General features: G+C 33.3%; 3 protein-coding genes across 7 annotated transcripts in view; 2 read left to right on the top strand and 1 right to left on the bottom strand.

Annotated features, from left to right (window-relative positions):
• Positions 1–7,778, top strand: part of LOC112004315 (beta-galactosidase 16) — an 18,134-nt gene extending 10,356 nt beyond the window's left edge. For both annotated transcript variants that reach the window (XM_065760440.1, XM_065760441.1), the window contains 5 exons: positions 5,090–5,194; positions 5,414–5,521; positions 5,628–5,773; positions 6,360–6,714; positions 7,552–7,778. In XM_065760440.1, the coding sequence (XP_065616512.1) occupies positions 5,090–5,194; positions 5,414–5,521; positions 5,628–5,773; positions 6,360–6,714; positions 7,552–7,662 (825 nt within the window). In that variant the 3' untranslated portion in view covers positions 7,663–7,778. The remainder of the gene's footprint in view (positions 1–5,089; positions 5,195–5,413; positions 5,522–5,627; positions 5,774–6,359; positions 6,715–7,551) is intronic.
• Positions 7,779–12,972: 5,194 nt separating this feature from the next.
• On the top strand, positions 12,973–23,876 carry LOC112033890 (beta-galactosidase 16). The gene is made up of 19 exons (XM_024066665.2): positions 12,973–13,137; positions 14,763–14,858; positions 17,044–17,156; positions 17,331–17,397; positions 17,593–17,685; positions 17,804–17,947; positions 18,234–18,328; positions 18,474–18,582; positions 18,750–18,834; positions 18,936–19,054; positions 19,161–19,325; positions 19,559–19,740; positions 19,825–19,916; positions 20,738–20,847; positions 21,464–21,556; positions 21,879–21,986; positions 22,138–22,283; positions 22,550–22,901; positions 23,443–23,876. The coding sequence occupies exons 1-19, from the start codon at positions 12,973–12,975 to the stop codon at positions 23,551–23,553; spliced, it is 2,445 nt and encodes an 814-aa protein (XP_023922433.1). The 3' UTR covers positions 23,554–23,876.
• Positions 22,780–25,495, bottom strand: LOC112033891 (N-glycosylase/DNA lyase OGG1; the record flags this gene model as incomplete). 4 transcript variants are annotated; one of them, XR_010623793.1, is given in 4 exon segments in its annotated part: positions 22,780–22,875; positions 24,294–24,390; positions 24,986–25,141; positions 25,267–25,495. XR_010623793.1 is itself a non-coding variant. In XM_065760427.1 (2 exon segments), a coding segment is annotated over 1 exon segment (219 nt), but the record flags the coding sequence as incomplete, so codon positions are not given.
• Positions 25,496–25,738: the final 243 nt, after the last annotated feature.

Genomic DNA, 25,738 nt, shown 5'->3' with positions numbered 1-25,738 from the left:
GAGATAGGAGGTTTTTATGGGAGGAGCTCTGTGGCTTGAATAGTTGGTGGAGTGTCCCGTGGTGTGTGGGTGGTGATTTTAATGTGGTTAGGTTCCTTTCTGAACGATTGGGGTCTAATTCTTTCACTACGGCTATGAGGGAATTCTCCAATTTTATCTCAGAACAGGGTCTCATTGACCTGCCATTGCAAGGGGGTTCTTTTACTTGGTCAAATTCTAGAGAAGTTGTTTCAAAGGCTAGGTTGGATAGATTCTTGTTTTCTGCAGATTGGGAGGATAAGTTTCCTACAATTTCTCAAAAACGGATGTCTAAGTTGTGCTCGGATCACTTTCCAATTGTCCTTGAGGGTGGGTCTTTTCAGAGAGGTAGTATGCCGTTTAGATTTGAGAATATGTGGCTTAAAGATGAAGGTTTTGTGGATAGGGTCCAGTCTTGGTGGGATTCTTATCAGATTAATGGTGCTCCAAGTTTCATTCTGGCCAATAAATTAAAGCTCTTAAAAATGATCTGAAAAGATGGAATGTGGAGGTGTTTGGTCACGTTGAAGTGCAGATTAAAAAATTGTGGAAGGACCTAAGTGCTCTAGAGAATTTGGAGGAGAGTCGGGGTTTATCATTGGAGGAAAAGGTAGAAATGAGAAGAATTCGTGATGAGTTAGAGCGAGTTACTCTGTTGGAAGAAATAAGTTGGAGGCAAAAATCTAGAGTTCTTTGTGTTAGGGAAGGAGATAGGAATACGAAATTTTTCCACCGCATGGCTAACTCTCATAGGAGGGTTAATTCTATTGATAGGCTTATGGTGGATGGGGTGTTGTCTTCGGATTCGGCTGCTATAGCAAATTGTATCTCTCAGTTTTATAGGCGGCTTTATTTGGAGGATGTGACTCATAGACCTGTCCTAGATGATGTGGATTTTTCTAGTATTTCTGTGGAAGATGCGAGTTGGCTAGATAGCCTTTTGAGGAAGAAGAGGTGTTTGGGGTGATCACTGACTTTAATGGTGACAAAGCACCTGGCCCGGATGGCTTTTCAATGGCATTCTTCCAGTCTTGTTGGGGTGTTTTGAAAACAGAAATTATGGCTGTATTCCACAATTTCCATACTCAGGCGGTGTTTGAGAAGAGTCTTAATGCTACGTTCCTTGCTCTTATTCCAAGAAAGTGGAGGCTGTGGAGGTCAAGGATTTCGGCCTATCAGCTTAGTTGGTGGGATTTATAAGATTATTTCTAAGGTGTTGGCTAATCGGCTTCGTAGGGTGGCGCATGAGATTGTTTCGGATTCACAAAATGCTTTTGTGAAGGGTAGACAGATTTTGGATTCCGTTTTGATTGCTTCTGAATGTATTGATAGTAGATTGAAGTCGGAGTTCCAGGTGTGTTGTGTAAGTTAGATGTGGAGAAGGCGTATGATCATGTGAGTTGGGATTTTTTATTGTACTTGCTTCAGCGTTGTGGTTTCTCAGAGAAATGGAGAAAATGGATAAGGTTTTGCATTTCAACTGTAAAGTTCTCCATCCTGATCAATGGTAGCCCATCAGATTTCTTTGGAAAGTGCTTGACTGGTGTTATATGTGTAAGAGGTGTGGGGAGTCGGTGGATCATCTTCTTCTTCATTGCTCCATAGCTTGGGAGTTGTGGTCCTTGGTTTTCTGTTTGTTTGGTATTCAATGGGTTATGCCTCGCACTGTTATTGAGTTGTTTGAGGCTTGGCAAGGAAAGTTTGCGCGTCATCGTCACATTGATGTTTGGAGATTAGTGCCTCATTGCTTGATTTGGTGCATTTGGCGTGAAAGGAATGCTAGAAGCTTTGAGGGGTGTGAACGAGCTTTGCTGGAGATTAAGTCTTTTTTCTTACACACTCTCCTTGAATGGAGTGTGGTTTTTTCTCATTTTTCTTGTTCTTCTTTTTCTGTTTTTCTTGACCGTTGTTCTTTTGTTTTCTGATTTGTACCTCCATAGTACATTCCCAATGTACTCGGTTTGGCAATCTTTTTATTATTAATAATATTCTTACGTTATTTATCAAAAAAAAGTTATGAGTTATGACCGATTTTAAAACATCCCAATTCCCATTCCTATCGTTTGCTTTATTTGGCAATTCGTTTAATATAGGAGTATGCATAGCATTGGTTGACTATTATCATTGCATATATTATAGAAACTTTCACACTATCAATCAATGCTTTATTGAAGCATTGTTGTGAAACGTTTCTCATGCCTGAATCTTATGCTTTATTGGTAGCCATGCTTTTCTACAGTTAATGTAATACATGTTAGAAATTTAAAACGCGGAATTAAATGAGAAGACTCTACTATGTAAGTGGCTAGGTGATGAATTTTAGGGGTGACTCACTTGTATGTATTCCGACAACCAATTCTTACACTCCCTTTCTTCTTAACTATTTTGTTAAACATATATCCATATAGTCTTAATTTTTATACGAAACACTATTATTTTTATGCACTTATAAAAAAAAAAACTGTTTAAAAGCCTTTTATTCAACAAGTGGTGTAGACTTATTAGAATATACAACCAAGTGGCTGAGCTTGTTGTATCCTGAGAGCGACACACAAAATTCATTAGTTTACTACACTGGAGAACTCTGTAAATGGCGTGTATCTTCTTAAGAGAGCAACTTGGTCCACACGAACCATGCCTGAACTCTGTCACCTCAAACTCATGGAATTGACAGTTTTTTATTTTTCTTGTTAAGAGATATCTCATAAAATAAAATACAGTCAATTCCATAAGTTTGAGGTGGCAGAGTTGAGGTGAGGATCAAGTTGCTATCTTGAGATGATACACACTGTTTACGATTTTTTCTAATGTAGTAGACTAAATATTTTGCATTTCGCCTCCACTAGGCCAACCACCTAACTATATATCCTAACAAACACCCTAACTGTATATCCTAACAAGTTTACACCACATATAGTAAAAGAAGATCTTAAACGATATTTTCTTGAAGTCAGAATAAAGTGTATAAAAATAATAGTGTTTGTATGGAAATTAAGATTAAATGTATATTTTTTTTAACAAAATAGTTGAGAAGGAAGTGAGTGTAAGGACTGGTTGTCGGAGTATATAGACTATTTTGTCACCCTTAAAATTCATCGCCTGACCACTTACATATAAGGTTCGGGTGGAGTCTTCTCATTAATTCCACGTACATGTATTACACTAACTGTAGAAAAGCATGGCTGTCATAATTAATATTAATTGAAGTATTTGAACAATTTTTTATGGTTTGATTCAGCCATGAGAAACGTTTCACATCAATAAAGCATTGATTGATGGTTTGGAAGTTTCTATATCTGATGATAAAAGTCAGCCAAATGCTAAAGCTTTATGTATATTCCTATATTAAACAAATTGTCAAATGAGAGGAATGAAAAGTTTTAAAATGGGTCATAGCTATGCTAATAAAAGAGATGGGTTCAAGTTTCACTTGGTGTAACTCTTTAGAGTTACATCTTTTTTAAACCGTTGAATTTAAGTAAATCCAACGGTTAAAAAAAAACTTTCATTATTACAAATATTCTTATTAGAATCTCATTAATTACCCTCATTTATTACATTTTAAACTTATCTCTAAACCCAAAAACGTTTGACGTCTGAGACTCTCTCTACGTTTCTCTCTCCGTTTTCTCTCTCTGTCTCCTTCACCTTTGCTCCTCCACCATTGTTCCACCTCCACAGGTTGCCAGAAAAAAAAAAAAAAAAAAAAAAAAAAAAAAAACCAACATCGCAGCCTCTGTAATAGGCTCCTTGCCAGTACCTGCCCACCCCCACAACTATTTCTTGGACATTGCTACCCAATTCTTGGTTGTCCAGTTGAACGTCAAGGCGCAACATTAATAGTTGAAAATATTGATGGGTCACAAATATAGGATATGGACCAGTTATTGTTGTATAAGAATTGCCATAATAATAATAGTTGTTGTGCTATGCTCGTATTTGTGTTTATGGTTTAAAAGCAATAATATTGCTGTCCTTGTTGTAAAATAGGGGAAATATAATGTTACTAACTATCAATTTGTTCGAATGACATGTATCTACAAGTCTCACAAACCTTAGTGTTCGGCTTGGTCTTTTTTTTTTTTTTTTTTCCTTCTGCTGGCAACCTATAGAGGTGGAACAATGGAGAAGCAATGGTGGAGGAGACAAAGAGAGAAAAATGGAGAGAGAGAGAGAGAAACGTAGAGAAAGAGAGTCAGACGTCAAACGTTTTTGGGTTTAGAGATAAGTTTAGAATGTAATAAATAAAGGTAATTAATGAAATCTTAATAAGAATATTTATAATAATGAGGGTATTTTTTTAACCGTTGGATTTACTTAAATTCAATGGTTTAAAAAATATGTAACTCTAAAGAATTACACCAGGTATAACTTGAACCCATCTCCTAATAAAAATATATATTATTAAATATATTTGCATTCCAATTTTAAACAGTGAAACCTATAAAGCCATAAACCAAAATAAGCTGATTTTATAATTTCGTTTGATAGAATTTTAATTTTATTAGTACTCTTCTTTGTATTTTTCACATGGCACCATAGATAAAAATAGTACTCTTCTTCGTTCAATTTATTGTTTTATAGTACTTAAAAGCAATGTGCCAGCTACCTACAGGTCAAATGGTATTCTCAAGTGTTTTTAATGAAAAAGTTCATGGTTTGAATCTTCTGTCTTTAGACAAAATGTATCAAAAAAAACAAAAAACAAAGTAAGATCCCCTCCATTATTTTGGAAAACTGAATTATTATTTACAAACTAGAAAAGAGAAAAAAAAAAAAAACAAAATGTAGTCGTTACTTCTCAACGAGAGTTTAGCTTCCCCCAAAATTGGATTTTCATGAATCTCTCAAGAACACTCAAAGAAGCAGCTCATTAACAATATGTTTATCAAGAAAAAGGAGAATGAGGAGAATTAAGTTTTCGTTAGATTCCATTTTTTTAAGAAAATTGCATCAGTCATGCCTTTATTGATTCATCCCCATCAGTATACATTCTGTAACATTTATCTTATATATATATGCTTTCGGGTTCAAAAATTGTATTGAGTTACTTTTTATTTGTGGCATGAAGGACTCAGGATCATTTCTTGAGAGAAGAGTTACTGGGCTACGTAGAGTAAGGATACTAAACAAAAATGATGTCGAAGATTTCACAAACTATACATGGGGATACCAGGTTCATTTCTTATATCTATATTTGTGTTTTCAATCTGTAATGCTTCAATTTTCCACAAATTATATTTTCATATTATTCTTTCATAGCGAGTGCTCACTCTGTTCCTCAAAGAAAAAGAAGTGCTCACTCAAAGATTGTCATAACGCATTTTTCATCTACAAAGTTTGTAACTAATGAGATTATGATCTCGAACTAATTCCATGCAATAATTTCATGAAGGTTGGGCTGTCAGGAGAGAAATTAAATATTTACACAGAACAAGGGTCAAGTAATATTCAATGGAGAAGGTTTGGAAACTCTAATCATCAAAGACTCACATGGTACAAGGTATAAATTCTGCTAATGCTTTGTCATGCTAATTATTCTTGCCTGAACTAATTCTGTAGACTTAATCAGCACTAACCTTATCGTCATGGATGGATTGTCTTTATAGACTCAATTTGATGCACCCAAAGGAAATGACCCTGTTGCATTAAACCTTGGTTCTATGGGAAAAGGGGAAGCTTGGGTTAATGGACAAAGTATTGGGCGATATTGGGTCTCATTTCTTACCCCAGAAGGGAGTCCTTCACAAACATGGTATGCCTTAGAACCTAAGTTTGGTACTTTTGTTTGAATACTTCAAATAATAATACAAGCGATTAATTCAGTAACAATACGCATACAACATTGTCACTGAGCAATAAAATGCAATTTTTCGTTTGTACTTAATGGTAAAAAGGAAGCCATTAGTTCTATGGTTAAAAAATTAAAAATTTGATCTTCCACCTTTACTCTTATTTCAAACCCGAATATACAATAAAATATTTCTTCATACTTTCAAAATCATTTAAAAATGTCCTTATACCGTCATCTTATGGATGAAAAAAGTTGGTATGGTAAATAAAATTCTTGTCACATTACAGGCTCCACATCATCAAAATGACCTCGGTTTCATGAATTTGATTTACTATATATGCCAACATTTTTCATCAATTAGATGATGGTTAGGGTTTTTTAAAATATTTTTAAATAGGGTAAAATTTATGTACAATATCTTAGGTATATTACATTAGGTTATATTTGCTGAGTGCCAAATATGAAATTTGACAAAAAGGAAAACAAAAAACTAATCTCCCCATGTAAGTGTTTGAAACACTTATAAATGATATGGTTGTTCTTGTAGGTACAATGTACCTCGATCCTTCCTCAACCCTAAAGGAAACCTATTAGTTCTATTGGAAGAAGAAAATGGGAACCCTCTTGGTATTTCCGTAGACACAGTTTCAATAACAAGAGTATGCGGGAGAGTGACTAGTTCATATCCACCCCCAGTGATTTCATGGGTGGGTCAAAACCAAACTAGATCCAAGCATAAAAAGAAACATGGCAGAAGGCCTAAAGTACAGCTTCGTTGTCCTCAAAGAAGGAAGATTTCCAAGATCTTATTTGCAAGTTTTGGGACCCCTTTTGGTGGTGATTGTGAAAACTATGGGTTTGGAAGATGTCATTCTTCTAATTCTAGAACCATCGTAGAAAAGGTTAGCTTCTTCTTTTTCGACTTTTATTTCCTATAGATGTAGATTCATGCAGTAATGTTCAATTTGGTTGCCAAGAATTTATAGAGATACTGTCTGTCTATCATTGTGCTATCTTATAAAAGTTAAAAGCCAATTTCTTAACGAACTAAATTTAACTAACAGCTGACCTTGATTTATTTATAAACATTAAAAAAGCAGCTTCTATGATTTATAATTTGCAAGTTGGAAGAAAAATTTGTCAATTTTATGTTGCTTCATGTTTTGTAAAAAATTAAAATTGGAGTGTAGTAAACAAATTAATTTAGGAAATTTGTAAGAGTAGAAAGTTTAGCTTCAAACTGATTTAGAGCAATCTTCTCCAACCGAATATATGAAATTTACAAAACTATCTATATGTATTATTTAAAAAAGTCATACAATTCATAAAGAAAATTATGTGATACTTCAAACTAGCTTGGCACTATACTTTGCCCATTCGTAGAGTTAGGTGTCTAACATGCTTTAATAAATGTGAATATATAAGCTTTGATGAGTGAGTGTGTAGCTTACCAATTAAAAAAATTCAAGTTTTTAAGTAAAGGTTGTAATGAGTTAAATACTCAACAAATCTTGCGAGCAACCTCAAAATCAGGAAATTGCCAAATTATAGTTTGAACATAAAAATTGAGCTTTTCAACTCAAGTTTTGAATGTTTTTATAATCAAGTTAATGGAGCCAACTGCCATGTCTGTGCCCCTTGAACTCATTTACAACCCTATATACAAAGTATGTCGCACTTCTTTTTGTTTCATCTTGGCTCATACTGACTTGAAAATTCCTTTGTAATGTGATTTGTAGGCCTGTATTGGAAGGAGGACATGTTCCATCCCCTTATCAAGTAAATATTTTGGCGGTGACCCATGTCCAGGCATCCCAAAGGCACTCTTGGTTGAGGCGATATGTGCATGAAAATGAACCATTTTGTACCATTTGTTTTTAGGGATCCATGAACAATCCAATTTTCCACAGGAAAGGCCATTTTTCAGATTCGTGCATATAATTTGTAATGACATAGCTTGCAGACTTTAACATATATATAGTTTTTTTTTTCATTATTTTTTCTATATCTTTTTCATTATTTTTAATATATAATAATATGTGGGGGGGGGGGGGGGGGGGGGGGGGGGTGGGGGGGGGGGAGGAGGTAGGGCCTAAAAAAAGGATATTACCCAAATTGGTTCAGACCGAGGAAGCAATTGAGCCCAACTACTCACTATCACAAGCCCAGCACAATAAGGGTAATCTAGATAGAGAAACCAAGGAAGTTAACCCGCCTGAGGAATGTACACTCATCGGGAGACTGTAGACAAACTACCAAGGGCATGTGACTAAAGATCGAGGAAGGAAGAAGAGACGAGCAAACAACGCACGAAGGAGGCTTCTAGATAAAGCACACATCACCTCCACATTTAATGTACTGTACCAACTTAGCCAACCGCATTAATAGTAAAATGACCCTTGAACAGTGTCCCCACACCCTGCATCCTACTCTACCACCATCAGCAAAGTAGTGATGGGACAAGTATCTATAAAAGGATCAACAATCCTCCAAGTGGACGGCAAGAATACGATCCCAGCATATATATATGGTAGGAAAGATCCCCCTAGAAGGGGATTGGAAAAACTAAGAGAAAAGGGGAGAGAAAGGATTACAAAATTGTGTAACCCAAAAGCCTTGTTATCATAATAACATTTGCTCCTCGAACAGGCCTGAGGAGAAAGCTTGAATCATATACCTTATTCTTTCTACTAATCTCCTCTTAACTATTGTCTCATATATTGCTTTTCCTTTAAACCCACCAATTAAGACTACTAAGACACGAAATGTTGACCTTAACAACCCACCTCTACAAATAAATTGCATTGGGCTTGAACTTCAGCCCATATCTATTCTTATTGGGCTTGGTCTCCTGCATCATCCCTTACAATATAAAAAAGTCATCTGAATTTTGGTCGACCTTATATATTATTCAAATGTGTGTGGATAAATTGCAAATTACACCCCTAAAATTTGGTGGTATTTGGATTTTACATCCTGAAGTTTTAAAACTTAGATTTTATCCCCTGAAGTTTAGGGTGTTTGGATTTTATACCCTAACGTTTCAAAATTTGAATTTTACCTCCTAAATTTTGAGAGTGTATAGATTTTACTCCCTAAAATTTGGGTGTATTTGGATTTTACACCCTGAAGTTTCAGAATTTGGTGGGTGTAAAATCCAAACCTCCTAAAACTTTAGGGGGTAAAATCAAAATTCCAAAATGTTATGATATAAAATCCAAACACCCCCAAACTTTAGAGGATAAAATCTAAATTCTGAAACTTTATGGTGTAAAATCCTGAAGTTTCAAAATTTGGTGGGTGTAAAGTCCAAATCTCCCAAAACTTTAGGGGGTAAAATCAAAGTTCCGAAATGTCATGATATAAAATCCAAACATCTCCAAATTTTAGGAGGTAAAATCTAAATTCTGAAACTTTATGGTGTAAAATCCAAACACTTCCAAATTGTAAGGGTGTAATTTGTAATTTACTCATATATATAATTAAAGTTAAATCTATTTGATATTTAAATTCTCCATAGAATCTTGGAACACCATAGTAAATGCCTAGTTAATGATAGAATATATAGTTTAGGACTTGGCTTAGGTCTAGTGCATCCAGTGCACTGAACCTAGTCAGATGATGACACTTGTCTAAAAGTAAACATATATCATCATCTCAATGAGTCCAGTATTATTAGACACTAGACTTAAGCCTGACCCTATATAAGGATGTCAATTCGGGTTAGCGTGTCAGGTTCGTGTCGTGTCAAGGTAGAGTTATTCGACTAAATGGCTCAACTCTAACCCGACCCATTTAATAACCATGTTATGATTCTTCAACCATAACCCGACCTGTTAATAAGGCGGGTTAACTTGACCCAACCAATTTGACATGCTTAATAAACGAATCGTGTTGGGTTAACACGAATGTAACATAACCCATTTCAACCTGCATAATATTAAATATAATATCCGTCTAGAAATAATTTTTTTTACATTTCAAAAAGCAGTGCATATACACTTCAAGTCTTCAACCCACATTCAAAATAATATAGTTCAACAAAAATATAACATTCATCTATAAATAAGTTCTTTATACTCTAAAAGAAGTGCATACACTTCAACCCAAATTCAAAATAACAAAGTTTAATAAAAATAAAATAACATAGTTCAACAAAAATATAATATCCTTGGAACTCGTCAAATGCTAAATATCAATATTGAAAGAATTTGAGCAAACAGTAGACTAATCCTGACTATGACCACGATTATCATTCATAGATTCTTTGTTGATGTCCAAATTCATAACATCTTCCACAAGCTCATCCAATTTCATTTGTGCAAATTCTATGCCAAAAAAAAAAAAAGTATTAGTAGTTCTAGGGTATGTAAAGTTTCAATTTCCAATTATATCCCTTGAAAATTTTTGTAATTACTCACTTTTCTTTTTAAATTTAAAATGTATGTTGGATATAAAAGATATTTGACAAATCTAAAATAAAATAAATATTTATTTGTTATACAAGTTAAACGGGTTGTGTTAAGTAAGTCATTTCGGGTTAACACAAATTAATTGGCGTGTCAATCGTGTCTATTCTGGGTTACGCAGGTTAACTCACTTATGACACGTTTTTTTATCATGTCGCTTTCGGGTTGATCCTGTTTATGACCCAAACCCATTAAGACCCAACCCTAACCCGAAAAAACCCGTGTCAAGTTTGTTTCGTGTTTGCGGGTTAGGTCGAACATTGCCACCCCTAACCCTATAGTTTATATATCAAAACAATCATAATAAATATCAATTAACTCATAATTATTAATAATTATTTATTAATAATTATCACAATTAGCAAATTTCATATTTAGTCAAAAAAAAAAAAAAAAAGAGAATATTATGTTATAATCTTTCGTGGCATTGTACGAGTTACTGTCTAGTTGAATATAGTACTTGTTAATTGTTATGAACTTTTATACAGGAAATTCTTGTTAATTATGAACTTTTGAAAATTTCTAGCTAACGCTTCACTAGATCCGTGTCATTGACGAGCAGCTGTCTCTCTTGATCAATCTGAATCAACCATAAATGACCTTTGTTATATGCACATATCAATAATTTGATGAAAAAATAAATGATATATATATATATATATATATCTCGTTAAATTCACATATATATCGACATAAATCTAGTCTTTTAAATCACAGCTGCCCCTCTTAATCAAGCGTAAATGAGTTTTGTCATATGCACATGTCAATTACAAGATGGAAAGAATAACATAATTGAGTTTTTCGTTATATTCATATCAACATAAATCATAGTGATATGAAGTTCTGAACCACATGCACAGCTACCAGCCTACAATTAATGAATTTTTTTCCTTTCAAAATTTAATTATGAACTTTTGAAAATTCTTGTTAATTATGAACTTTTGAAAATTTCTGGCTAACGCTTCACTAGATCCGTGTCATTGGCGAGCAGCTGTCTCTCTTGATCAACCTGAATCAACCATAAATGACCTTTGTTATATGCACATATCAATAATTTGATGAAAAAATAAATGATATATATATATATATATCTCGTTAAATTCACATATATATCGACATAAATCTAGTCTTTTAAATCACAGCTGCCCCTCTTAATCAAGCGTAAATGAGTTTTGTCATATGCACATGTCAATTACAAGATGGAAAGAATAACATAATTGAGTTTTTCGTTATGTACATATCAACATAAATCATAGTGATATGAAGTTCTGAACCACATGCACAGCTACCAGCCTACAATTAATGCATTTTTTTTCCTTTCAAAATTTAATATGCACATATCTACATAAATGATAAATCATATTGATTAGGTTTAGACTAGAGCTTTATCCAAAAATACTAATTGCCAAAACAAAACTGTTGTCTGCTTAATGAGCGTGTCATTGTGACAAAGAGAATAGCAATAGTCTTATAATTCGACTCATACTTCTTGAAGTTTCCAACAAAAAATATTTAGGGTTCAAATTTCTTTGTTCCATTGTAACATTTTTTTTAATTTTGTTGAAAAAACCCATTGTAACATTTTGAATTTTAAAAATTAAAAAAAAAAAATTGACAAAGAGAATAAATTTAATAATGGTGTCAAGTGTCGACCCTCCATTTTACACCATCCAATAACATCTAATCACATCATTAATTTTCTTTTTAAAAAAAAAAGAAAAAGAAAAAAAAGAAAACCAAACCTCACCAATTTTCATAGCTCATTATTTATTCACTCACATACAAACACTTCCCTAAAACTTTATATTTACTCTACAAATACAAAACAATGAATTAAATAATTGAAAAAAAATGAGAGAGAGAGAGAGAGAGAGAGAGAGAGAGAGACCGTAGAACCATAACTATTTCGAAGGATGGATTTGAGCAGGGTAATGCTCCCTATTTGTGTCGGACATTCTTTGTCTTCGACTCTCCGACCTACTCTTTCTGTGGAAAGTCAACTCTCTTGTTTTAGTTTTCTAACAATAAATACACTTTTGTACCAAATTGTGGGTCCTCCATTTAATTTTAGGATGTCCCATAAAATGTAGTTTTTTTCCAAAGTTAATAAATAAATTTTCCTTATATTTTATTTAAAATATCAATATAATTTTTTCACTAAGTTTAAATTAATGAAAGTAATTTTAGAAATTTATACCTTTCTAATAAACCCAAAGCATTTTAAATATTGTTTCCTTAAATATTTGAATTTTCTAAACAAAACCAACAATACCTAATAAATGAAATTCTATAGAAAGACCCTTCACTTTTTTTTTTTTTCTTTGTTTCTTTCGGTAGGAGACCCTTCAGATTTTGGCATCTTATAATCACCTACTTCTATTCCACCTCCACGCAGAAATAAATTTCATATGAGAAACCTAAGTCCATACAAAGACTATGAAGTTCACCGGTCCGTTACTATACCAAACTATATAGCTTAGCTCAGTTTCTTTTTTTATCTCTATAACCTGTAAAAGCTTTACGTATTAGTAGTATTGAGATAATTAAAAAAATCATCCATTCAAATCCCTTTAGCCGCTAGAACCAAATTCTAACACAAAGACATACTCAAATTTATATGGCAGCGTGAGAAGAGAGAGAAAGTTATTGAAACAAATAAAGAGCTGCGAGACTGAGAATTGAGAAAGCAATATGAAGATATTGTGGGTATTGTTGTATTGGTTCTTACTGTTTTTGAATGCTTTTGGCTTGGCTTGTGGAAGAAACGTAACATATGATGGAAGATCCTTAATCATCAATGGCCAGCACAAGATGCTTTTCTCTGGCTCAATTCACTATCCTCGTAGCACTCCTGAGGTATTTTATTCTTTCTGTGTGTGTGTGTGTTTTCTTTTTCTCCTATTTAAATTCAAAAATATATATAATATATGTGATCAAAAGGCTATTGGGTATACATAGTCAAATTCAAAATTTTGAAACTTAAATTTGGTTGTTGTTTTTTATTTGCAATCAAACATGTCCATTCTTTATTTTTCATCTTTTCTATTATTTTCCATTTGAAAACATTGAAAAAAACAGAGCCGACACAAATACCTTGATTTTCTTTACCGAAACTACCTTCCCTAACTTCGATGTTGCAAAACTAGTGTTTTCTCCCCCTCCAGACACTCCAAACCACAAAGAACACGTTGATCTCTCCAAATCACAAAGAATACGCTGATTTCACCACAGGTTTCTCTCTCGAAAAGTTTCTAAGTTTTTGGTGTTTTAATTCGCGTTATGTTGTGTTTTGGGGTTAAAAAGTGTTTTTGTAACAACTGGACTTGAGATAGGTTACGGAGATTTACGGAAACATGTTAAGTGATACTTTTTAAACCACGGGTAGGTAAAGTGATTTTCGCCCAAACCACAGGTGGGTTATGTGTAATTACCAATTTTCATAAATTTAAGGAAAAAGACCAATATCGAGTACATCACGTAAATAAATAAATAAAACATGTACATAGGTCCTTGTTTTTGTTGTAGACCTTTAATACCTTATGCTTTTGCGCGTTTTACGTGTTTTTTAGTGGTGCGTTTTTGGATGATAGGTCTCATGCACTATTCACGAGACCCACAAGTACTTTTTTCAGCAAAATAAAATTCATTAAAACTGGGTCTCACAGCACTATTCACACATTTAAAAATTATTTTGTTATAATGTTTTTCAATTTTCAGCAATAAGCGATATCTTTTTCCTTGTTTTTGGTTGGATTTTTCTGTGGGGGTGTTGGAAACTTGGAATGTTCTTCCAAAAGTGATAGGATATATAATACTCCCTCTTATCTCAATCTAGTTACCGACATATAAAATTTTATTTTATATTACAAGATATATAATACTCCATTCACATAGGGTGGACTTGAACCCCTATGTATATATTCCCGTCATACAAAATTCTACCTCCCATGAATTCTTAAATTACATGCCGGGCCAGTCCGGCTAAATCCATAATTTTTTTTTCCATTCTTTTTTTTAATAGAGATAATTTTTATTTAATAAACAAAAGAACGAGGGTATTTGGGGAGCTTATCAGCATCTCCCTCTTGAATAGAAAGAATCCAAAGAGAAAATTAAGAGATGGTAGCCCCAAGGCATACAAGAATAGTGATTTATGTCTAAGATTAATCTTCAAATAGATATATATATATACACACACAATTGTCCCCTGTCCTTTAGACATACATTAGATTACCTTATTAAAAAAATTTGGCCAAAATAAAAGTTAATATCTTTATAGCTAGTATACGTCCAGACCAACGAAGGTTAATAATGTGAAGCTCATAATAAGGAAGGGCTTGATGTTTGGTAAGAGGAGTCTCTTGATTCTATATTGTCCATTGTCCGTTGTACATGTTCAAGTTTCAAAATTAGTAATAAACCTCCTATTTTATTACTGAAAAACAGAGTAACAGTGTCTTTTTATCTTTGTGTTGATGTAGATGTGGCCATCTTTGATTGCGAAAGCCAAAGAAGGAGGATTAGATGTGATTCAAACCTATGTGTTTTGGAACCTTCATGAGCCCCAACATGGGCAGGTGAAACCCTAGTTTCTCTCTCTCTCTCTCTCTTTTGTATTCACTAATGGTGGTGGTAATATGTCTTTTATAGTATGATTAATGGTTTTGTGGTTTGACTATATTCTTGTATAATTCACCTAATATCTAGCTTGATTTAATTAGTGTGCTAAAACTAACACAAACCCTCTACATAGCAAACACTTTTAAGTAGTGATATAAAACTAGGTAATTTTAAGTGTGTGTGTATGTATCAAGGTGGTCGATACCGTAATAGTATTGACCGGTATGTACCATACCCGTACATGTACCAGTATCAAAACGCTAACATTTCATACTGTTTTAAATACTAGACGTATCGGCCATGTATCAGGCGTATTGACTAATTTTGGGTGTACCGGCCGGTACTGGGGGTACAAGCTAGTATAGAAAAAAGTTTTTTTTTTTTTTTTAGTTTTGTAAGTTTTGAATTTTTGTAAGGGCAAAATGGTAACTTACTTGCATTAACTTATTAGTATTATTTGTTTTCTTAGTATGCAATGAACAATTAAGCTTTCTTATATATATATATATATATATATTTTTTAATGTGAAAGTCTAAAACCATGAATAATTTATTCTAATTTGAGATAATGTTTTATAGTAAACTTTTATATTTATTATAATATATATATATATATATAAAATAGCGGTAAACCCGAAACGGTACATCAGTATTGACTGGTATTGAAATATATCATTCCACTAGTCAAATTGGTACAGCTTCCAGTACAAGATTGACTCCCTTGGTATGTATATATATTCAAGAAATCATGATTGATGATTTTTTTCTTTTTTCAATAATAAATTTTTATTTCATATTCACAAAATGAAATGAATGATTTAGATTAATAGAATAAAACAAAATAAAAAATAACATTGAATTGCATTAAAAAGTACTGTTTAAAAAATAAAAACAATTAAGTTACAAGAGTTGCATTTTAGGAGAGTGTAATTGTGATTGATTAAAAAAATTGTTTCCTTTTCTCAGTAATAAAATTTTCATTTTAGATTCATAAAATGAAATAGTAAATAGTCTAGATTCATAAAATGAACTAAAATAAAATAAAATAAAATAAAGAAAATTGAATTGCCTTAGAAACTATTTTAAAACTATTTGTTTAGAGTTTTGTGGGGAGGAAAGGCCCAATCTAACGTAGTGGGCCTAGAGTCCCATGTGAGTATTACTGTGCGTCCGAAGAGAATGAGGGGTAAGGGCAAGGCCCATCTGAAAAAGGGATCCCCAAAAAGAAAAATGATTACAATTCGAGGAGATCGCCGTCCGTCCGAAGAGATTTTATTCCTCTGACGCGAATAGTACGGATCAATTGAACGTATAAAAGGTCAGAATGATCTTCCGAGCACTCCTCCTGATTAAGATAAGCTCTGAGTATACTTGGAGACAATAAGAATGAGGAAATATCTAAAGGAAAAGCAGCTACCACCGTATTTAAGGCATTGCAACAACTTTTCTGACCGCATTTATGTGGAGAAAACCCCTGAACAGTGTAACCTCACCTATCGCCACTCACACAGAGCCAAAGGAGATGCTTGACGTGACATATACTCAAGTAGGTTCACAGATGAAGTACAAGTGGACGATGGAGATGATGGGAAAGGAGGATATATAAAGGAAAGAAGCTCCTGAAAAAGGGGAGGAAGAAAAAAGGCAATAGGAAAGAAAAGAAAACTTTACTGTAGCTCTAAGAACTGTAATCACTACATAATCAATGATATGTCTCTTCGGATACCAATTCATTTCATTTTTTATGTGTAAATTCATGCTGGTTTATACTTGGAGGTTGTGATTAACTATTGTCAATTCCATAGTCAATCTAATTCTTTCACCCATTCTCTACAAATTCATTGTTTTGGGCTTGGGCCACAAATCCTAACCCTACAAGTTCCATTTTAGCCTATACGAGACTAAACTAGAGGAACTCTATTGTAAATATTAAGTTATATAAAATTGACTATTGAAAAATATAATATCATAAAAAAAAAAAATAAAGATTATTATTGAAAATACATTCAAATGACTGTTTCTAAACTAGTTTTTATTCATCAATTTCAATATTTCTTATAAAACTAAATGATTAATGGTGGTGATAATATGTCTTTTTAATTAATATGATTAATGGTGGTGGCTGCAATATGCCTTTTGCAGTATGATTTCAGTGGAAGACGTGATTTAGTAAAATTCATAAGGGAAATTCATGCACAAGGTTTATATGCATGCCTTAGGATTGGACCCTTCATTGAGAGCGAATGGTCTTATGGGTAAAGCCACTTCTTTTTTGATTTTTTTCTTCTTTCTTTTGATACTTCTCCTTATTATACTATATATAAAATATTTACTTCTCAAATCTAGAAAGCTCGATAATGTAAATTATTTCATAAAATTAGTGCATTAGATTTAATTTGCAACTAAGCATGTTTTGGTGTTGGGCTCAGGGGTCTGCCAATGTGGTTACATGACATTCCAGGCATTGTCTATCGTTCTGATAATGAACCATTCAAGGTAATGACTTTTAATTTCCCAAATTCAATACAAGTTGTTGTGATTTTCAACAAGAATAGTTCTCATTCTCATACTGATCATTGATGGTAGTTTCGCTTATAAACCATATAATACTAATATATTTGATGAAGTATAACAAATGGTTGGATAAGTGGATTTGAATGAAACAAATTCTAACATTTTTGTCGATGGCAGCTTCATATGGAAAGGTTTACAAAGAAAATAGTAGACATGATGAAGTCAGAGAAATTGTATGCTTCACAAGGAGGGCCAATCATATTATCACAGGTTAAGTCTTTTTTTTTTTTTTTAATTGTAAAAGAATATTGAAATTTGACAATTTGTTACCTCACTTACCTGTTTTACATATTTATTTATTTACAAAAGGTGTATACAATACATGTAGATTGAGAATGAGTACAAGAATGTAGAAGCAGATTTTCATGAGAAGGGGCCACCGTATGTCCGTTGGGCTGCAAAGATGGCTGTGGAGCTTCAAACTGGTGTACCTTGGATAATGTGTAAGCAAGATGATGCTCCTGACCCAGTGGTTAGTTTCATTCTTTTACTGCAGTGGTCATATACGAGACACACAATGTCATGTCACCTAAAATCGTGTTTATAGTATGTGTCTACAAGAGAGTGTAAGAAGATTTAACCTGTACAATATATAGTTAAACTTGGAGCAAACATTATAATATTTTTTAAGGAAAATAACTGAATAACATCGTGTAACACTTGTCTTTTTTAGTTTGGAAATTTGTTTAGCTGTTTCCTAAACAAAAAAGAGAACTCTTATCTATAATGTTTAACAAATTAAATCTTATAATTCACAGATAAACACTTGCAATGGAATGCGATGTGGACAAACATTTGCAGGACCCAATTCACCAAATAAACCATCATTATGGACAGAGAATTGGACGAGCTTGTATGTTATCCATTGTTTTCCTTTCTGTAAGAGCTTTTTTCAAATAGATGTTTGAGCCAATAGAACCTTATTTGCTTTTATTTAGATTAAAAGCATATATGCCATACTTTGTTGGCCAAACTAATACATTGTATTTTCTTTGAAGTTATCAAACGTATGGCGAAGAACCATACTTGAGATCAGCGGAAGATATTGCATTTCATGTTGCGTTGTTTATTGCAAAAAAAGGAGGAAGTTATGTGAATTATTATATGGTATGATAATATCTTTTTTGACATTAAAAACAGTAGTTAGCAGATTCTTTTGTTTCAAGTACTTTTTGTTTCTTTTTTTTTTGTTTCTTTTTTTTATAATTATACTATACTCATAAAAAAAATTCAATTCCAACAATACTTTCCCCCAAAAAATGGTTTCATTATAGTATCATGGAGGCACCAATTTTGGAAGAACAGCATCTGAATATGTAATCACAAGTTATTATGATGAAGCTCCTCTTGATGAGTATGGTATGTTCTCTGCAATTTTTGCTTTTATACATATTCCATATGTATGAATTAATAATAGCCTTTGACAAAAAAATAATACTAATGATACTTGGTGACTTCAGGTTTAGTTAGACAACCTAAGTGGGGTCATCTTAAGGAATTGCATGCTGCAATAAAGTTATGCTCAAAGCCTTTGCTTTCAGGAAGATTAACAAACTTATCTTTGGGTGGAAAACAAGAAGTAAGAACGTATTATATAACCTCCTGGATATTCTTTCCTAGTGTTTATCTGTTTCACCTAACATTATTTGTTCCTTAGATTTTTTTTTTTTTTTTTTACTATACAGGCTTACATCTTCAAAGGAAACTCAGGAGAATGTGCAGCATTTTTGGTGAACCTTGACAACAAAGGAGATGTCAAAGTTCTCTTTCAAAATGTTTCATACGAATTGCCTCGAAAATCAATCAGCATCCTACCAGATTGCAAGACCCCAGTCTTCAACACTGCAAAGGTAAGTAAGACTCAAATGCACAAGAAGTTTTTTGAGTCTCTCATAAATTGCACTTTTTCATATCAATCAATTTAACAAAGTATCTTTTCATATTTGCATTTCCATTTGTTTGACTTCATTCACATGTCGAAGTTACATATTTTGGAGCTGAAATGCTTGTTCACATGCAACAACAATAAAATTTTCAATATTTTAGAAAGTAGTTTCATATTTTAACTTGCTTTATTGAACAGATAAGTACGCAATATAATACAAGATCAGTGACCTCGAGGAGAAGGTTTGATTCAATTGAAAAATGGGAAGAGCACAAAGAAGTTATCCCCAATATTCACAAGACTTCATTAAGAGCAAACTCATTCTTAGAGCAGATAAGTACAACGAATGGTACATCTGATTATCTTTGGTACACTTTCAGGTAAAGCTATTTGACTAGTCTTAAAAGTTCATGTGACTAAACCTTATAACTCTAAAATGCTTGCTATTTATTGTGTAAATTTAGATTTTCGAATGACGACCAAGCTGCTCAATCTGTGCTGAATGTGCATTCCAATGGACACGTTCTGCAAGCATTTGTAAATGGAGATTTTGTAGGCAAGTTTTATGATTCCTTGATTTCTTCTTAGATGGTTGGTGTATTACAAATAAAAATAGGTAAATTCTACATTTATATCCACCATATTTAGTATGCATCTTCCGCATGGAAATGTATATATTTTATGACCTCTTTTTCACGATGCTGGGGATGAGAAGTCTCACGTTTTCTTCTCATCAGATTACCTAAACCTGCTGAGTAATGCACTAATGCTAGATACAAATCTTTTTTCACAACAATTTTCACAATTTGTTTAAGTGGTGTAAAGTTGCAATCCGAGTAATATCACTTTTATATGAGTCCCCTACTACCACCATTTTAACGTGCACCAATCAGTTGTGTAAATTTTTATACCCCAACTCATTGATAACTAAAAGAGTATTATGATAATGTCATATTTGCTCCCTATTTCGTTAAAATCTATGGCAGGCTTATTATTATTTTGGTAAAATCTATTACAAGCTACTCCCTCCTTATCAAGAGTTAAAAGTTGCTCCACCACAAGCAGTGGATAATGGAATAAAACATGACCAACATCCCTACCAAGCTTAGACGTTGCATTAGAACGTCGGTTAGCTTCTTGGAAAATGTTCCCAAGCTTAGACTGGCTTATTAATTATCTCTCCTTTTTCTCTTGAATCCTTTTCATTCCATGCTATAATAAAGGACCTTTTTGGGGTGCCCTGTTTCTTTTTTTTTTTAAAGAAAGTATTACACACACATATATATTACCATCCTGCCTTGTTTTTACCAGAAACTTTTTTATTGATAAGCTCAGAAGCTTTCAATAACTATTTCGCGTTACTCTGTTATTATTTAGGATCCGCACATGGAAGTCACCAGAACAAAAGTTCATCTCTGGAGAAAAATGTTACATTAAGTACTGGACCAAACTACATCTCCCTACTCAGTGCAATGGTTGGATTACCGGTAATTTTCAATCTCATGTCTCTTATTCTTTTGTGTTGGTTTTTAAGCATTATGAATTAAGGAAAACCAAACAGTGACCTCATGGCACTAGATTGAATTTTAATGAGTTCATTTGATGACATCTCCTAACAACTAAGTAACAAAGATGAATAAAACTCTATTTCACTTTGATTAAGGACAGATTATATTCTTCATTTCGGTAAAATTTTTGGACAACACTTAGTACACAAAGTTCTTTAATTAAATTCAAAGATATAGTTGTATTAACAAATAAAGCTCAAACAATGTTAGCTCAAACAATGTAATTTTTTCTAAGAACAATCAAATTCAATGCAATTATATGTTTGAATTTAATTGGGAAACATAATATTTTTACTCTTTTTTTACTCTAATAAGCACATGATTGCAAATATTAGTGAAACATGCAGTAGTGATTCTTTTAATTAACAAAACAAATCTGACAAAACTAATGGAGTAGCTTCTAGGCATGCCCATGGTTGTTTAATGTTTCCTCTATTTGTACAATTTTTTTTCGGATTATATGCTATACAAAATAAAGAAATATAAATGCTTTTGTCTTCATGAAACTGCCATTCAAATTGGTTTGTTTGTGAAGGATGCTGGAGCCTATCTGGAGAGAAGAGCTGCAGGATTAACTAGAGTAAGAGTTCATGGCAAGGATTTCACCAACCGCCGATGGGGATATCAGGTGATTTCCTTTTAGCTACAAAATGCTTATTTTCTTTTCTTTCTTTCTTCTTCTTCTTTTTTTTTTTTTTTTTTTTAATGGAGAATTTGGAAATGGCTGGAAAAAATTCAACAATTTCCACATCATTGATTAAGCATATCTTATCATAATTCGTAACTGTCCACTGTTTTTTTATCATCAATTTCAGTATAAAGATTTGCCTTTCTGGGGGGCTGACTCACATTCAAAGCTCATGATTTAGCAGCACTTGTTAAGCATTGTATTTTAACTTCAATGATATCTAAAATATCATATCTTGTGTAACTATTCTACATCTCTGAAGGTTGGGTTGTTAGGAGAGAGACAACAAATTTATACAGATCATGGATCAAGTAAAATTCAATGGAGTAGGTATGGAAGCTCTAGGCATCAACGACTTACATGGTATAAGGTAGGACTACTGCTTCCTCGTTTTGTTTTTGCCAACAATTCCTAGTTCAATCTGTGCAACAAGATGTATAGTATTTATTTTAACAAGGAACATATACTTCATGTCATACATTCGATCAAGTACTAATCTAGTTTTCATGGTTGATTGGAAGACTATGTTCGATGAACCTCCTGGAAATGACCCTGTTGCATTGAACCTGGGTTCTATGGGAAAAGGAGAGGCTTGGGTCAATGGCCAGAGCATAGGTCGATATTGGGTATCATTCCTCACTTCACAAGGAAGTCCTTCACAAACAAGGTATTTTATACAAATATTTGTTTTTGGTTTTAATTTTGTGTCCATACTGAACACACACTATGATCTCTCCAGGCAATTATCATTTCATCTATTGCATGAAATTCCAAAAAAATTTAACTATAACTTCCAACTTATTCCCAGAAAATTGCATCACAACTTGTGTAGTGCTATTGTGTGACCAGTTTCCTGCTCTTCTCAACAAGCTCTAGGACAATTGCTTGGATGTTATAAAACGTTTTACTTATATTGAACTTTTTATTTTTTAGGTACAATGTACCGAGATCCTTCCTCAAGCCTAGAGAAAACCTATTAGTTCTACTAGAAGAAGAAATTTGCTACCCTTTGGGAATTTCCCTGGACACAATTTCAAGAACAAAAGTATGTGGGCTTGTGTCTGAATCCCATTTGCCCCCAGTTTGTTCATGGACAAGGCATAACCAAAGTGAAGAAATCTGTCAAATAAACTCTGGCAGAGGGCCTCAAGTTCAGCTCCAGTGTCCTCCAAATACTACCATATCCAAGATCTCATTTGCAAGCTTTGGAACACCTTTTGGGGATTGTGAGAGTCAAATTCTTGGAACCTGTCACTCCTCTAATTCCAGAGCCATTGTAGAAAAGGTGAGCTTGTAATTTTATTTTCAAGACAATTTAATTAATACTGGTTTTAATTCTAAGTAGAGAGGGAAAGCATAGGATTACGAGGTAATCTTATAAATAGGCAGGGTAATAATATCAGTGTACAGTTCCTCTATTATAATTTTTCCACCATTCCCATACAAAGCAGAGTTATTCTATTACTATATGGACCACCAAGCTTGGTGAGTATATGGAGTAAACTCCATCCAATTGTTAAGAAGATAGGTGACAACTAAAATAAAATAAGATTTAAACCTGAAAGTTTTTTCTCTCCTTATTCTTTACATCCAGAAAAAGCATCAGTTCCAGTATGATTAGGATATGTTCCAGGGTATAAGTATTCCTAGATCAAATGTCTTTTTTACAAAGTTTGAAACCAGAGCAATTAATGACGAGTAAAACACTGCAATGTTATTTAAGTGGTGCATTTTTTTTCCTCTGATGAATCAAGCTCATAAATGAATCAGTGACTTGTACTTCTTTCTTATTATTGTCATATAATTTTCTTATTAATTTTTTACAGGAATGTCTAGGGAAGAGCAAATGTTCCATCATTGTAGCAAGTCATACTTTTGGCGATGATCCATGTCCAGACATCCCTAAAGCTCTACTGGTTGATGCACAATGTAAATGACCATGGTGATTTTGTTCCATCTTTTCCATGGGGACAAAGGATCCTTTTTTAAATATAATTATATATATATATATATATTATTATTATTCCTATTTTTACCTGTATATGATGTGTAACTAGGTAACCTAGTGTATTCATAATTGAATTATTATTTATATGATTAGAAGGGAATAAAATTGAGTAATTTTTCAATTACTGTTGGATTCCATTTCCAAGTGAGTGTCAACCTCTCTTACTGGAAATAGTTAGATATAACTTGACATCATAGCTATAATACATATGGATGTTATCAAATTATACCTCAGAAGCTCAGTTGATACAAATGCATCAGGAGTTAACTCTGTACATAATTCTGTATAGATTTCATTTCAGCAAAAAACCTATTTTTCAGTTAATGAATATGAAGTTTTCCACTTGTTTCATTTGAAGCTTAATGATCCCAAAAATAGAAATATGACCACAAAGCAAGCAACATAACGTTTTCACAAAATCATTTCTAAAAAAAAAAAAAAAAATTCATAAAATCAAAGCATGTAGCAATTCTAACAAAGACAAGAAATCAGGGAAGACCAATGGGAATGGACACATTCATTGATGTAAATCAATTAATAGACATAAATGACATATAACAGTAAAAAAACTGCTCAATCAGTACCTGACACTAGACTACTATGATTATGATCAAATCACACCATTTGTTGTGCATACAAAGATAAAGAATGGCAGATCGCCCAACTTACAAGAGTCAAAGTGATAACTGATGGGAATTAGAAATCTTGCCGCAATACAAAAACACTGAGGTTAAGGTTACATGTGCTTGTAAAACCTGCCATCAACCTGACAAATTAACATGCAAATAAGGCATGTAGAGGTCATTTAATTCAACAGTAATGTATTGATTCTATGAAAAAATATCAAGTTATATTATATATACATACATACATACATACATACATAAATGTGTGTGTACTTAAAAATAACAGGTTATTACAGTATAAATAAAAACAAACGAACAAAGAAAAAGTAGACGAAGTATTCTTAAGTCTTAACATGAAGGATTCACAGCTTGTCCTGGAGAATATATGAAGCACCACAAAGGAGAATTTTCACAAAAACAAACAATAGAAAAGGCCATGAAGCTGTCACAACCCAAATCCATATAAGAATCAAAGTACATAAATAACTTACAACGTCAACTAAAGTTAAACCTCAAATATAATAAAATTCCAAATAATCTCCCACAGCCAATAAATATTCATTACTGAAAAAGTCTACTGCTCTCAGTTAAACTTTACTCTGAAAGTTATCAATGAAAGTGAGCTACACAGCAGAGTAAGTGATTAACAACACAATGGAAATGAATCAAGCTACGCACAAATACTTTGAATTTGTATCATATATAAGAAGATGTGACATGATTTCGAGGAGCAACCTGAAAAGGACCTGCAGTTTTGATGTCAGCCTCCATCAAATTGTGCAAAGGCTACCATGATTCAAATCCCACTGCCTTTACCAAAGAATCATTACTTCCAATCACCCCCTTGCATCTTGATCATGAGATCAATAATAGCTTTTACAAATCATGCTCCTGAAAGAAAGAGAGGAGGGAGGGATTTAAGTTATTGCCATCAAGGAAGCGAAAAAGCTTTGACAATTATCAATTATAGCTTCAATTGTTTTCCCAAAAGAAAAAAAGTACATAGTTTCAATTACCTCTGCACATTTAGCCATTCTTAGTCTTTGTAGATTTCTTTTCTTTGGTACTCCAAAAATGTGCTGGTAGGAGGGCCTTTTGAGAAGGTAATTCAGCAATGAAAAGCAGAGTTTGAGCCCAACCAGCATATTTGCCATATTTGCTCACAAATGCCTCTGACACACGGCTGCAGAGTTTAGGTGTCAGTCGGACACCTGCAAGCTCTGGTAATAGGTCCCTTGTAGCAATCTTCCCAAAGAAGGAAAAAATATTTGCATCAGAACTTCATGAACTGGAAATCACAAAAGATAACTTGGGAAGATGCAGTTTAGTTATTCAAACTAAAGCTAATGCAAGCTTCAGTGTGATACCCATCCCCCCCCCCCCCCCCCCTTTTTTTGGGGGGGGGGGGGGGGGGGGGGGGGGGGAGAGAGAGAGAGAGAGAGAGAGAGAGAGAGAGAGAGAGAGAGAGAACCATCTAGATTTTCTAGA

This window comes from Quercus suber, unplaced genomic scaffold (genome assembly GCF_002906115.3).
Source record: "Quercus suber isolate HL8 unplaced genomic scaffold, Cork oak 2.0 scaffold_367, whole genome shotgun sequence".
NCBI classification, from domain to species: Eukaryota; Viridiplantae; Streptophyta; class Magnoliopsida; order Fagales; family Fagaceae; genus Quercus; species Quercus suber.
This window is presented reverse-complemented; position numbering and strand designations above follow the sequence as displayed.